Below are 14,211 nucleotides of genomic sequence, written 5' to 3' on the forward strand. Positions count from 1 at the left end.
GCCAGGGCCCTGAGGGTTGAGCGTATGCTGCAGATTCTGTCAAAACATAGGGCCCTCGGTGGCAAGGAGGTGGTCTTCTGTACTCCACCCGGGAAGGGGATTAGGCTGTTCATGGGGGGCCTGGCTGGCTGAGCAGAGCTCTAGCCCGAGAAAAGAAGACGCCTTTTCAAAAGGGCTTTTATTAAACACTCCCCACACAGTGCCTCTTGCCACAGGTGCCACAGCCCTGGGGTGCCCCCCAAGGCAACGGCCCAGTCAATGTCCCCCGTGGCCGAGGCTGCGCTCACCCACGTAGCCACGGAGCTGGCTTCACTTGGAGGTCGCAGTGCACGTCTGGCTGCTCCTGGAGGGGCTTGGGAGCTGAGGCGGGGCTGTGGGTGCTGAGAGCCAAGCGCAGGCTCTTATGCAGGGGTCGGGGGAGGGCTGTCTCCTCACACACCCTGAGATGCTCCTGAGATGCTGGGAGGGTCCAGAGCATCCCAGCTCCATCCTGTGGGAAGAGGGGCGTGGGAGCAGCTGGGGCCAGGCCACTCCTCCTGAGGACAGTCCTGGGGAGACGGGAAGCCCTCCCCGGGAAAGACTGAGGATCGGGTGGGCATGGGGGTCAGGGGCAGAGGGAGTGGCCTGAGGGGCTGTGTGTGAACAGGGGCCGGGCTTGGGCTCTGTTTGCTTCAGGGGGCTGGAGAGTCCCTTCTCTCTCTGAGCCTGTTTCCCTTTCTGCCTAATGAAGAACGTGGCCTCTAGGGGGCTATGACTCTCCTTCAGGAAGCACGCTGGGGGCCACTGATCACGTTGCTTAAGTGCCACGTTGGTCTACGCGCGCTCAGTGGGTTGTGAGCACGTGTGACGTGTGGGCATCCCTGTTGGGAGAATGTGTGCGTGTGTGTGTGTGTGTGTGCGCGCGCGCACGTGTGTGGTTGCGGCTGCGTGTGAGTGTGTGGGGTGAGGGCGCGGGCCGGGTCTTCTGACGGCTTCGCCGCCTGGGTGAACACTGCCTTTGGAGCGGCTGCAGCCCCGGCCTCACAGGAAGTTGGGCTCCCGCACCACGAGGCAGGGCGGGCCCCCGCTGCCCCCGCCGCCGTCCAGGGGCCGGTACACGAAGTGGAAGTCGCGCTTGGGCTCGCTCCGCAGCAGGTAGCCCTTGATGCGGTGCGGCAGCGCCTCGTCGGCCAGCTGGAAGCAGCGCCCGTCCACCAGCACGAAGAGCCGGTGGTCCTGGGGCTGCACCACCTCGAACTTCTCCGCGCACTGAGCGCACAGCGCCTCGGCCAGCGTGTCCGCCCGCGACGCCAGCGTCCGCGACTGCTGCTCGGGCTCCAGGTACGACACGGAGATGAAGTCCTACGGGGCGAGATGGAGGGGGCGTGGGTCACCGGCGGGGCCAGGCCGGCGTCGGGTCTCACCCCCGCCCCGATGCTGGGAGCTTGGACAGGAGTGAGGAGCTGCGTGGTCTTGAACAAGTCCTTTGTCCTCTCTGTACCCCAGGGTCCTCTCTGTAGAGAGCGGATGGATGGCAGGAGGGGTCGTGAGGCTGGCAGTCAGGGCACCTGCAGCTGACCCTGCTGTGTGACCTCAGGCAAGGGCCTTCCCTCTCTGAGCCTCAGCTCTCGATGGGGCCGACCATTCCAGGTCAGTGGGTTGGCTTGCAGTCTCGGCAATGAGTGAGAGCGCCCGCCCCCTGGTGGCCAGTCCACGGGCTCGCCATCGTTTACTCATCTGTCACTCACTGTCTCATCTCTTCCTCCCTGAGCCCCTCTTCGTCCCAAGCTCTATGCTGGGCACGCAGGGCAGCATAAATAAAACCAGAGGTTCAGACCCCCCCCCCCCAGCATCCCATGGCTCAGCTGGGGCAGCTAAGACAGGCAGAACAGTTCAGGCCTTAGGGCTGGAAGAGCCTGGGGGTGAGAAGCCTGGTGTTCCGAGGCGGGGCAGGCAGGCAGGGAAGGGCGGGGGAGAAGACTTAGGGGAAAGGGACTGGGGAGCCGGGCCTGAAGGATGGGGGCTTTAGGGCAGGTGGAGGAGTTGCCCCTCATAAGCTACGTGGGCAAGCGTGAGGCGACGCCTGCGAGGCTGGGGATGGGAGCTTTCGCACAGAACAGCACACTCACACCTTCCTCCACCAGAGAGGGTGGAAGGAGTCCCTGCCTGGCTTTGAATCTGCTCCCACTGTGTGACCTACACCCCTCTGAGTCTCCATTTCCTCAACTGTAAACTGGGGATAAAACCAGTCCTTACTCCGTGGCTGTGTGGAAGCACATAAAACTAGCTCAGGCTTCCCTGGTGGCGCAGTGGGTGAGAGTCTGCCTGCCAATGCAGGGGACACGGGTTCGAGCCCTGGTCTGGGAGGATCCCACGTGCCGCGGAGCAACTAGGCCCGTGAGCCACAATTACTGAGCCTGCGCGTCTGGAGCCTGTGCTCCGCAACAGGAGAGGCCGCGATAGTGAGAGGCCCGCGCACCGCGATGAAGAGTGGCTCCCACTTGCCGCAACTAGAGAAAGCCCTCGCACAGAAACGACGACCCAACACAGCCATAAATTAAATAAATAAATAAATAAATAAATAAATAAATAAATAAATAAATAAATAAAATTAAAAAAAAAAAAAGAAAACTAGCTCAGAGCCTGGAAGAGTCCCCTTTTCCCCAAGGACCGAGGACGGGTAGGAAGTGGTGTGTGCAGGGTTGCCCCCTTGTGGAAGGATGGTGGCAGCACAGCCGTCTCCCGATGAGGAGGAGGAGGACGACGACTATGAGGGCGATGACCACTTCAGAATGGTGGTAATTATGGCTGCAGAGCAGTGAGTGCATGTGAAGGGCAGGCTCTGTGTCAAGGGTCCCTGGGATCACTCCTTTCTTCTGGGAGAGGAAAGCCCACCCAGTTCCTTGGGTCTCCGTGGCTGCCTGTGCTCTCCTTGTCCCCCATTAGGCCTCCCAAGGGCCCTTTACACCTGATGACTGTCAAGCTCTGGGCTCTCACTCCCAGGGGAGGGATTTAGGGCATGGGGTGCAGAGGAGGCACTGGGGGAGGAGGAAGGGGGTGGTGACCTCCCCATACCCCGGAAAGAGTGCCGAGAAGACTCCTCATCCCAAGCCTCTTCCTGAGCTTTGCCTCCCTAAGTGGAAGGCACTGACGCTCTGCCTGGCTCAGCGCTGGGAATCCACAGGGCGGAAGCAAGAAGTAAGGAATGCCCGGGTCAGGCTTGGACCAAGAGTGTCCATATTCCAAGAGCTGGTGGAGGGACAGCTGTCCCAGGAGGCGGTGGGCAGTGGTAGTGTGCTGGAGCTGGCACTTGCCAACTCATGCTGGCTCATACCCGCTTCCCAACTGCAAGTTCAGTGATGCCAAGTTAGTAGCTTGAAATTGGCCATGGTGGGAGCATTTATACCATGGAAATCGACAGAAGCTGAGATCAGAGTGTTTTTTTTTTTTTTTCCTCCCCAGAGAACCAGTTACTAAACATTATCAAGACACCATTGATTAGAGGAGGGGGGACATCAGCTTGGCCACCTAGAACAGGTACTGGGGAGGCAGAGCTCAAATAGTCCAGAGTCCCCCTGTGCTGACAGGAAAACTGAGTCCCAGAGAGGGCAGACACTGCTCGGGGTCACACAGCAAGCTAGTACAGAGCTGGGTCCATACCTTGAGCCTCTTGCCTCCCAGGCCTGGGCTCTGCTGGTTACAGAAGGGCCATCTGGAAAGCCAGGCATGGGATTCAGGTCCAGTGAGCTCTGGGTGCCAGGTAAGTGAGTCTGTAGAGCTATTTACAGCTCTGGATTGCAGCCTGGCTCACTGTCCTAACTCTGGCCATTCTGCATGCACCCCAGTCTCACTCTGTCCCAGGCCCTGGGCTTGGGACCCCTAAGACACGTGAGCAATGGGCCCTGCTCTCTCAGGGTGATAGCTTCATGCATAGATGGTTACAATACAGTGTCTATGTGCTGTAAAGAGCGAAGGAGCCGCAGGAAGCACAGAGGAGGGCATCTAACCCAGGCCATAGGGCATGAGGGGCAGGAGGGGGTGTCAGGGAAGGCTTCTCAGAGGAGGGGCTATTGGAGAAACTGAGGATGGGCAGTGGCAGCCGGTGAAGAAGGGGAGATGGACCAGTATGGGCAGAGGCTAAGCCCGAGGGAGTTGAGTACAGTGTGTTCAGGGAATTAGAGGTAGCTGATTGGATGCAGCCTGGGGGTGTGTGGGCTAATGGGGGGGGGGGGAGGAGTCTGGCCACCAATGGCTTGAATACTGAGTTTGTATAGAGAGAGGTGGGGAAGGACGGGTGGCTGGATTGGAGGGGGCAGGCTTGGGGCAGGGGGACCCCTGGCAGCTGCTGCATTTATCCAGGCACAAGGGGGCAAGGCTGTAGATCAGCTCGTGGGCTTCTCACTGGGACGACTTACTGTTCACATCTCCAGCCCTAACAGCCTGCTGGGACATCATAGGTGCTAAGGAAGAGTGGATAAATGTCTCATATCCCTACCATGTTTGCCCACCGAGGCCTGCTGATACTTTTGTAGTCTCCACCCCTTAACTTGCACTCCCATCCCCCAACCGCCACTGGGCGGGGCACACGCTGGCAGGCGAGAGCCGGTGCCTTTGCCTCCCACGTGGACGCCCCTGGGGGCTGGGCTGGCTGGCCAGAGCAGCCAGTCGGCGTCAGGCTTGTTAGCCGGCGGGCAGTAGGGATGGCCTGGGGACAAGGTCCGCCGGCCCCCTCCCACCCTCGGTCCCAGGCGTCACCTGCACGGAGGAGCGGGAGGCCCGGGCCTTGTTGAGCGTGCGCCGGCGCTCCCAGCGGTGGATGGAGTCCTGCACCTCCACGCTCAGCTGCCGGGTCACCGTGATCTTGTCGTAGTTCTTGATGTGCTCCAGGGCCCCGTAGGTGGTGGTCAGATAGTAGGAACCTGCCGGGGGGAAAGGATGTGGAGGCTGAGCCAGGACCGCCTCCGCCCACCCCCAAAGGGAGGGGGCTGGTCCCAGCTCGGCCCGCCCCGCCCACCTCTCTAAGCCCCACCCACCGCCGCTGCAAGGAGGCACCTGCCGCCCCGTTGGTCACCGGCCCAACTTCAACTCTGTGCCCCGCCCCCGCAGCCTCACGAGCTTCCTCAAGTCCAGCCCTGATCTGTACACCCCTGATCAGAGCTTGTTCCTTTTGGGACGTAACTCTTGCTTATATTTAAGTGATGTTTTAAAATGAGTTTTTAGTTTTACAGTGTAAAGATACACAAGAACCACGGATGTCTTTAGGGTGGGGAAAGGGGTGCCTTGGAGACATGGGTGGGTGGGAGACTCCTCATTGTATGTGTCATATATACCCTATTTTACAAAACGACTTAAAAATATGTGGAGAAAATTTTAATTACGGTCATACTATCACACACTATGTTTTAAAGATTTAAAGAAAGTAAAAACTTTGATTCGTTTATTTCTCCATTTCTTTTTACCTTAAGTTAATTCACACATATTCCTAATACCTAATGTTTCCTAATTTAAGCTTTGAAATAGTTCAGACTACAAAATTTACATGAAGTTTTCAGATAAAAGATAATAATTTGCACAGATGCTTACAAGTTTACTCTCCTTGGCTTGTTGGAGGCTTTGGTTAAAATGCTTGAGAAGCACTAGCGTTGTTTCGCCCCTCACTCTAGAGGGGGCAGGGTGACTTGGCCAAGGTCTTGCAGTGCTTCCCTGGGCCTCCTTCCCACTCACCAAGCCTCTCCCCAGCCCTTTGGGTACCAGGGCAATGAGTTTTGACATGAGGCCCATCTGCTAGTGAGCCACCCAAATCCCATCTTTTCTTTCTTCCTAATTAACTGAACTCTACTTTTGTGGGGTAAAGCACCACTCAACTGAAAATGCTCACTTCCTAGATTCTCTTGTAGTTCAGGGTAGAGGGCAGGAGACCTCGTTCTGGCTACTTAGATGTAAGTGGAAGTCCCTGAGTGGCGCTTCCAGGAAAGCCTTTTGCAAGGGACAGACTCAGTTAGTGTACCCTTCTGGTTTTTGCCTGTCCCTCTTCCTCTTCTCTGGAACACAGAGGTGAGCCTGGAGGCACAGCAGCTGTTTGTGATCAGAGGTGATAGGCACAAAGACCAAAGTTCACATCCTAAAGAGCAATGGAAAGAGCTGGGTCTACGATTTCCTGATGGTGGGGCTAAAAACTGCCATCATTATCAGCTGCTTACCCCAGGACTTCTTGATGCAAGAGACAAACCAGTCCCTCACTCTGATTTAAACCATTATTAGTTACATCTTGAATTATTTGCAGCCCAAAGCATTCCTAACTGCTCCATTGGATGAAGCTGTCTATATATTCCTACAAATTTCACAACCAGTATGGGAAAAGTTCACACCCTGACTGGGGTGGGCGGGGGATGAGGTAAAGGGGTTTATTGCCAGAGGATCACTCGCCCTCTCATGGCAGTGTAGGAAGGAGACAGTTTTTGAAATAGGTATATCAAGGCCAACATGGAACTTGGCTTGGTGTCCCTTATCAGAGAAGGGCCAGCAGACCTCTCATGGGTCTCCTTTTCCAGCCCAGCTCAAAGCCTGTGTGTGCAAGAAGCCTTCCTTGGTGCCTCCAGCCCTCGCTGACAGAGAGCCCTGTCCTCTAGTTGGCATTCCCCCGTGGTCCTGTTTCCCATCGTGATCACAGCCCCCTGGCTGGGAAGGGAGGAGCTGAGTGCAGTGCGCTGTGAATGGTCAGTTTTGGAGTCAGAGAGCAGGGTTTAGGTCTCAGCCTTTGGCAGAGAGCCCTGCGCTCTCAGGTGAGTTAGTGTCCTCTACGCTTCCGTTTCCTCATCTGCAAAATCCATAATGTTGTGGAAAGTAAATGAGATGAATACACGTAAAGTGCAGTGCTCGGTAACATGTGAGTATGGCACGGTGGTTAGGTGACCTAAGGGAGCTGCTCTGGAGGTTCCCCACCCTCTTGGGCAAAGGAGAGGAACTCTAAGCCCTGCCACTGCACTCCTGCCTGCTCAAGCCCTGCTTTTTTTTACAGCCTCCTGGCTCTCCCAGTAGACTTCCCTTGGACTTGGGGTCCTGCAGTTCCTGCTATGACCACTAGGTGGCAGGCAACTCCTCGCACTGTGAGTTTTGGAGTCGAGGGTTCTCTTCAGGGAGAGTGTGCTGTCCATTGATGGGAAAACCTCATTGCCTCTCTTAAGATATGACTAGCCCAGGATGGCCAGCTGTCAGCCAGGGTGCAGAGGGGATGTGGGTAAAGGAATCTATGAGGGTGCTTCTGGAAAGGTTTGTATTTTGAGCTGGCTCCAGCCAGGTGCCCAGCAGCTGCCTGGGTCTCCCATCTGCCCTGTAATTGCCCAGAGTGGTGGGAGCTGCAGAGAGAGGGGGGAGAAAGGGGTCAGGGTCCCATCAGCCCAGTGTTCAGGTCCTCTCTACTTCTTATAGGAAGTCCCTGATGGCTCACTCTCCAGAAGCCTGCTGCAAAAAAGTGGGACCCAGTCACAATCTTTGCCAAATTCCAGCACGTGGAACCAGTTGAAAGAATGTGACGGTCTTGCAGGCTTTTTGGTGAATGCAGATCTGTCTGTTCAGACTGTGAAACACAAGAAGGCAGAGGCCCACTCCAGCTCTCCACTTTCCCCCAGCTGCCTCTGCAGAAGGTGCCCAGATGGTCTGAAAACCCCAAATCTAGCCCAATGCCTTCCCTTTTCCAAGCCAGAGAGGTTAAGTGACTTGCCCAAGGTCTCCAGCCAATCAGAGGCAGAACTGGGACCAAATCCAGCCTCCAAACTGCTCTTTTTTCTACACCCTGTGTTAATTCTCCTCTTAGGATGGAGTAACTTAAGTTCTCAAGAGCAGGGACTCCCCAGGGGCCTGCCCTTGTCCCGGGCATGTCTGACTCTGCAGAGCACCAGGGGCGGACACTGGCCAGCAGGGGCTCTGCTTCTCCCCCCCCGCCCCCCCCGCCTCCCAGGCAAGCCCCTCTTTTCACTGCACCTCAGAGGCTTTGGTGACGGAGCACCCTGCGGGCCACCACCCAGCAGAGACAGGAGGGTGGAGCTGGGGAAACTGAGGAACACTGCCCCCCTGGCGCTCTGTCCTCCTGCTCTTGGGCCCAGATATGTCTAGATGGAGGTCTACCAGCTGGTAGACTTGGGTGGAAGCTCCTGCCCATGCTGGAGACCCCCAAGTCATCCTTCTGTCGGAGTCCAACACCTGTGAGGCTGGGCTGTCCCGGACGCTGTGACCTCCCACCCTGGCTGTGGGCACAGGAAGAGAGAGAGGCGCCCGTGCCACCCAACCCACCTGCTGGCGTGTGCAGCGTGGTCCTCAGAGCTGCCCTGGGCAGGGTCTGCTGGGAGGGGTGGTATGTGGTGGCATGCGAGGCTCTGCCCTGCCATCTTTTCTTCCAGCAAACACCCCATAGATTCCTTAGAAATTTCCCCACAGGTCCAGAGGTGGGGCGGGGGCTCTGACCCTTAAGTCTAAAAGGGGTAGGCTGCAGGTATTCAGGCAGCTTTGGGTCAGAAAGTGTGAAATGTTTAAGATCTTTATGTATTCATTTGTACTTGGCTTGCCTCAAAAGTACTTAATGTAGCCCTACACATAAAATAGATAGGCAACAAGGATTTACTGTGTAGCACAGGGAACTATATTCAATATCTTGTAATAGCCTATAATGGAAAATAATCTGAAAAACATATATATATAACTGAATCACTTTGCTGTCCACCGGAAACTAACACAATCTTGTAAATCAACCATACTTCAATTTTAAAAAATACTTAATGTAGCCCCAAACAGACTAGCTCTCCTGCCTGCAGGACCTCAGCTTTCCCACTCGAACCCCCTGTGGGTTTCGGGAACAGGAAGAAGGATCGCAGGAGGTTATGGCAGATTTGGGGTGGGGGGCTTCAGGTCCATAAGGAGAGGGTAGTTGGGCCCAGGATGTCCCTGTCCTGTCCCTATTCGCCACTGCGCCTGGCCTGGAGTCCCGTCTGGCAGCAAGGATGCAGGCTGTGGATGGAACAGGAGCCACGGTGGCCAGGGCAGGGCCGACCACTGCCAGAGAGCCGGCCAGTGCTGAGATCAAGTGCAGAGCCCCACAGCCTCGCTCCATCCTTCCACCCGCCAAAGGGCTCTTTCCTTGACACTCTCTATGACCCTACAACAATCCACGGGGGCGGGCCAGTCCTGCATGGCTTTACACGCTCCCCTGAGCTTCCAAGAACTCACAGAACCAGCCACGTCATATTGTCCCCCCCAGAGACCGACACAGTCTAAAAATGCAAACAGATGCAAAGAGGGCCAGCTTATCTCAAGAACCACAAAGCCCAAAGGGGCCACTGGGGGCCTAAGAGTCTCTCCACCCTTTTGGGGGTAGTGTCTCAGAGGGAGCCTGGGGCTCCCTCAGAACCGCTATCTGGCCTGGTTGCGCCTCAGGGATTCTTGGTGGAGGGGTGGCTGAGGCTAAGTGTATGGGACGAAGTGGTAGGAAGGAGGAAAGGGAAGGGAAGATGAGGGTGGGACAAATTACACCCCTGCCATCATCCTACAGGAGAGTGCATGGCCTCTTGCCCACACCACAGCATGACCCTCCTCCCACTGACGGGTACCTGGCCCAGATCTGGATGAGCAGGGGGCTGAGTCCGCAGGGCCACCCCTAAGAGCTGACCATTGTTCCCTTATCCTGTACACTGCCAGCAACTGCTGTTCCCTCTGCGAAGACTGCCTCTCCCCCTTCTTTATCTGACTGGCCCCTATTTATCCTTCAATGCCCAGCTCAGGCATCACCTCCTCCAGGAAGCCTTCCCTGATTGCACAGCCTGAGTAACGTGCTCTGGTACTCTCTGGGCCTCCCTTGTCTAGCATAGGTGACAAGGTCTCTTTACTGGTCCAGCTCCCCTGCTAGTCTTTGAGTCCCCCAGGACAGGGGCTGTGTCAGGCACTGTCGTGTCCCAGGGCTTAGTGGAGTCTGGCATCCAGGAGGTGCTTGTTGGGCCCTCCAGTGAGCCCTTGGTGTGGCTGGGTCATGAGTGGGCGATGGGCTCCAGGGTTCCGGAGATGGGCCTGGGGTGGTGACTCACCCTCCCCCAGCTGCAGGGCAGGGTCCATGAGCTCCATCATGTACTCCACGTTGAGAAGCATCTCCGTGAGATTGCTGCGGGCCAGCACGTACATGAGCACTGGCAGGAAGTCGTCTGCCCCGTAGAACTTCCCTGGGAGAGGAAGGAGGCAGAAGGTGGTGAGTGTGAGGCTCTCCTTGTGAGCCGCTCCCGGCCCAGGGCAAGGGGACAGTGGTTTGCTGGGTAGGGGGTGGTCACCCCTGGAAGAGGAACCTTCCTGTTTTCTCCTGACTCTCATGACAGGGGGCGACCCTGGGATCAGCCTGGTCGGGAGGCCTGAGACACAGTCTGGGTTTAGGAAGAAGGAACCGAGAAAAGTGCCCTTTGCTGGGTGGGCAAGACCCAGCCCCTTCCCCTTTCCCAGCTCTTCCCCTGCAACACCTTCAGGCAAGTTCACGTCACACTTATTCATGGACCCAGAAGCAGCTGTCTGTCTAACACTGACGTCTTTTGGGAACAACACATCTCTCTCTCCACTTGCAAAAGTGAAGCCCTCCCTCGACCAGATGCTACCAGGCCTAAAGTTTCCCCTCCAACCTTCATTCTTTTGGGTTAAGCAGTGCCCTTTCCCTAGGGTTTCTTCTAAAACGTAAATACCTCTGAAAGGAATAACTTATCACTACTGTTTTTGTGGGAGATGTTCCCAGGGCTCAGAGCCTCTTGACAGTAATAGATACCTTGGGGAAGGAGGGGGGTGGAGGTGGGCCTAAAAGATGCCCTGACGGCCTTTCACGGTTTTTGAGAGAATGAAATGAGAAGAAGAATACGAAAGTGATTCGGTACCCATGGAGCGCAATGGAAAAGTGAGCTATTATTGACATCTCCGTTCTGCTTTCTCAGGCGGCCTCAGTTTTTCCACCAGTAAAATGAATCAGCTGATGGGGTTGGTAACACACAGCACTGAAAAGCAGAGTCAGACCCGGACTCCTTACCAGCTATAAGATCGTGGGCTAAGTGTTCTACCTCTCTGAGCCTGCATTTCTAGACACACGTGAACTGACACAGATAGCATGACATCCTATGGGGTTTTGGTGAGAATTCTAGGAAATGATTTACAGCGGAGCGCTCTATACCGCCTCCACGGAAATGCCCACTAAGGAAGGACGTCGTTCCTCTTACTCCAGCTCTGTGTTCTGAGCTCTCTGATCATTTCTTTCAAGGTTCTTGTGCCTCTGTGCACAGAATTAGTCAGTTTTGGAGAACATCTTCCATAAACCTTTATGAGCCTGAGACACGACTAAAGAGTTCCTGGGGAAAGATTATTTTGTGCCTGCAGTTGTCTTCCATGTTGATAATTTAATCATTAGAATTCTGGCACACGGGAGATTCTTTTCTTGTTTGATTTATGAATTAGGGAACAAGGCATGTCCGGCAGCATGGATGTGAAACAGTTCTGTGCCTTTTGGAATTCACCTATAACTCATGCATTGGTTAAGAGCTGATTGAATTTTTACTCCGCCTCCAAGAATACCAATTTTTTTCTTGGTATTGTATTAATAGCTCACCCAAAAATACAATCAGGCAAGTTCATTTGCTTTTGAGCAGTAGGTCTCAACTAGGGTGATTTTTGCCCTTCGGGGGCCATTTGGCAACGTCTGGAGTTGCTTTTGCTACTGGCATACAGGCCAGGGATGTGGCCAAACATCCTGCAGCGCATAGGACAGCCCTCCATAAAGATGAATTACTCAGTCCCCACACGTCTGTAGTGCTAAGGTGAGAAACCCTGCTTGAAGGGACAGTGATGTTCAGCCAGGAGGATGGTCCAGCTCCAGCCCAAGGTCTGAGGACTTAGAGAGACGGGGAAGGAAGCCCTCTGGACTGCAGCTCTGTGGGCGGTGGGAATGGAAAGTGCTTTGCCCTTTTCTTCTTCTCCCCAAGCCCTTCTTGAGAATCTCGGCTGATTCTCAGGAAGGGCTTTGGGGCCCACCTCCTTGGTTCCATGACGCTGCGTTCAGCTAGCCCACTGCAGGGGACTCCTTCGACCCCACGTCTGTCCCTCCAACTACCGGTGAGCACTTCCTCTCCGTCTCCCCAGTACACAGAGCACGCACGGCAGAGGTGGTGCTGGGTGAGGGAATGAATGAATAGTGAGCTCCCAGCAAGAGCTCAGAGCCCGGGCCTGGCGCTGACTCGGATGGGCCTCTACACAGACTCCAGGAGTCCTTCCCCCATTAGGGGGAACTCAGAACGACAACTTCCAACTCAGAATGGCATTCTGCCACCATCACACTCCCATGGGACACCCCACTGTGCTGAATCTCGGTTGAACTCTTCCGGCACTTTCACTCCTCTGTGCCTTTGCACACACAGTTCCCTCTGCCTGGACCGCCCTCCCTACCTTTCCCTTACTAACTTCTCCTTGTCCTCCCACATCCTCAAGCACAGCTGGATGGTTCCTGCTCTAGTGCCCATACCCTTGACTGTTTCAGAGCCTGCCCTTTTCCTCGGATTGTGAACTCCCTGAAGGCAGGGTTGGAGGCTATGTGAGCTTGAGCAAGTCACTTAACCTCTCTGAGCCTCTGCCCCATCACTGCCTTCCCAGTCTCCAGCACAGGGCTTGGGATGTAGGACACCAACAGTGAGCTGAGCTGGACCCACATGTGCTCCCACCAGGCACCACTCTGTCTTGCCCATGGTTGGGGCCATGGTCAAGGAAACTAGGATCCATTATGGGCCTTAGACAGTGGTGTGACGGGAATGCTTAACAACCGGCTCTCCAAAGAAAAAAAAAAAAAGCTCTGATTTGCAGCGTTTGCCAATTTGCATGGCATAAATCTTTCCACAATGGCCAACTTCAAGCTACCAACATGAACATGGAGCGGGGAAGAGATGCAGACGGCTAGCTCCCATGAGATGGTTCGTATCATCGCTGACTTAGCACACCAGTGGCCTTGGATTCATCAAGTCCAACCTCACTGTGAGGAAACTGAGGTTCACGGATGGGAGAAATGTGCTCCAGGCCCCACAGCTGGTCAGTAGAATCTGGGTCTCTCTTCCCTGATGTGGTGAGAAGTGCCCACACAGGATCCCTGACCTGAGAGCTATTTGTGGACAAACACGAGCTTTAAGCATCATTTAAATGTACTGGCTCCCACCCGATATCCTAGGGATAGTTAGGGCTGCATTCTCCTTCCCTGAAGCCTGGAGCCCAAGGCTTAGGGCTCGGGGCTCAGCCCTGCACACAGTGGGGCCTCAGGCAGCAGCACTGGGAGGCTGGGGCACAGCTGCAAAATAATTCACCTGTGGTCGAAACATCTGCCTTGCGTGGGTCAGAGATCGCATCCATCAGGCTGTACCTCTGAAAGGCCTGCTGGGCTGCAGCCTGCCTTTCCTGCTGATTCCTGCTTTCTTTTTGCCAAAGTCACATCTGTTTTCCATCTGTAGGTGCTGGGGGAGCCGATTACATTTTAAAGAGCTGGCTGGGGGCCTTATGCGTGTTTCATCAGCTGGGGGATTTTGGAGAAGAAGAGCTCTGATAAAAATGAGCTAAAGCATGCACACCTGGGTCACACAAACCGTGAGGACACTGGATTAGGAGGCCCCCGACTCGGCCACTTAACCAGCTGTGTGATCTGGGGCCACTACCTCTGAGCCTCACTTTTCTTATCTGCAAACCAGAAGTAATAACAAAACTCGGTCTGTTACTCAGAGCCCTTGTGAGCGTCGAACAAGTGGCTGGATTAAAAATAAAGTTTTGTCTTCTAGGAAGCATTTTCTAAAAGAGGGGTTGGCAAATTTTTTCTGTAAAGGGCTGGATAGTAAATATTTTTAGTTTCATGGGCCACATGGTCTCTGTCCCAACTATTCAACTCAGCCATTGTACAAAAGCAGCCAGAGACACTGTGTAAATGAATGAACGTGGCTGTTTCAATAAAAATTTATTTACGAAATCAGGTGGCAGGCCAGAGTTGGCCTGCAGACCCCGATCTAGAGGAAAGAATCTATCATCTTATCATAACTGCCCCTTGGAATGTGCTGACCGGGCTCTTACTGAAAGTGGGCGTGGCTGGTGCAACGATCCTGGGGCAGCACATGGCCCACGACTGTGATCTGCTTTGGCCCTAACCCTCTGCCACGATTCCCACCTGAAGCCACTTCCTTCCTCCAGGAAGTTTTAACCCAA

General features: G+C 54.9%; 1 protein-coding gene across 2 annotated transcripts in view; it reads right to left on the reverse strand.

Annotated features, from left to right (window-relative positions):
• Nucleotides 1-346: 346 nt before the first annotated feature.
• Nucleotides 347-14,211, reverse strand: part of RIN3 (Ras and Rab interactor 3) — a 122,722-nt gene continuing 108,857 nt past the window's right edge. The window contains exons 8-10 of one of the 2 annotated variants that reach the window (XM_082384495.1): nucleotides 10,050-10,181; nucleotides 4,735-4,898; nucleotides 347-1,341 (exon numbers count right to left, since the gene is read on the reverse strand). In XM_082384495.1, the coding sequence (XP_082240621.1) occupies nucleotides 1,021-1,341; nucleotides 4,735-4,898; nucleotides 10,050-10,181 (617 nt within the window). In that variant the 3' untranslated portion in view covers nucleotides 347-1,020. The remainder of the gene's footprint in view (nucleotides 1,342-4,734; nucleotides 4,899-10,049; nucleotides 10,182-14,211) is intronic. The other variant, XM_082384496.1, reaches the window with a different exon arrangement.

The sequence above is a fragment of the Balaenoptera borealis genome (genome assembly GCF_965194805.1).
Source record: "Balaenoptera borealis genome assembly, chromosome: 3".
NCBI classification, from domain to species: Eukaryota; Metazoa; Chordata; class Mammalia; order Artiodactyla; family Balaenopteridae; genus Balaenoptera; species Balaenoptera borealis.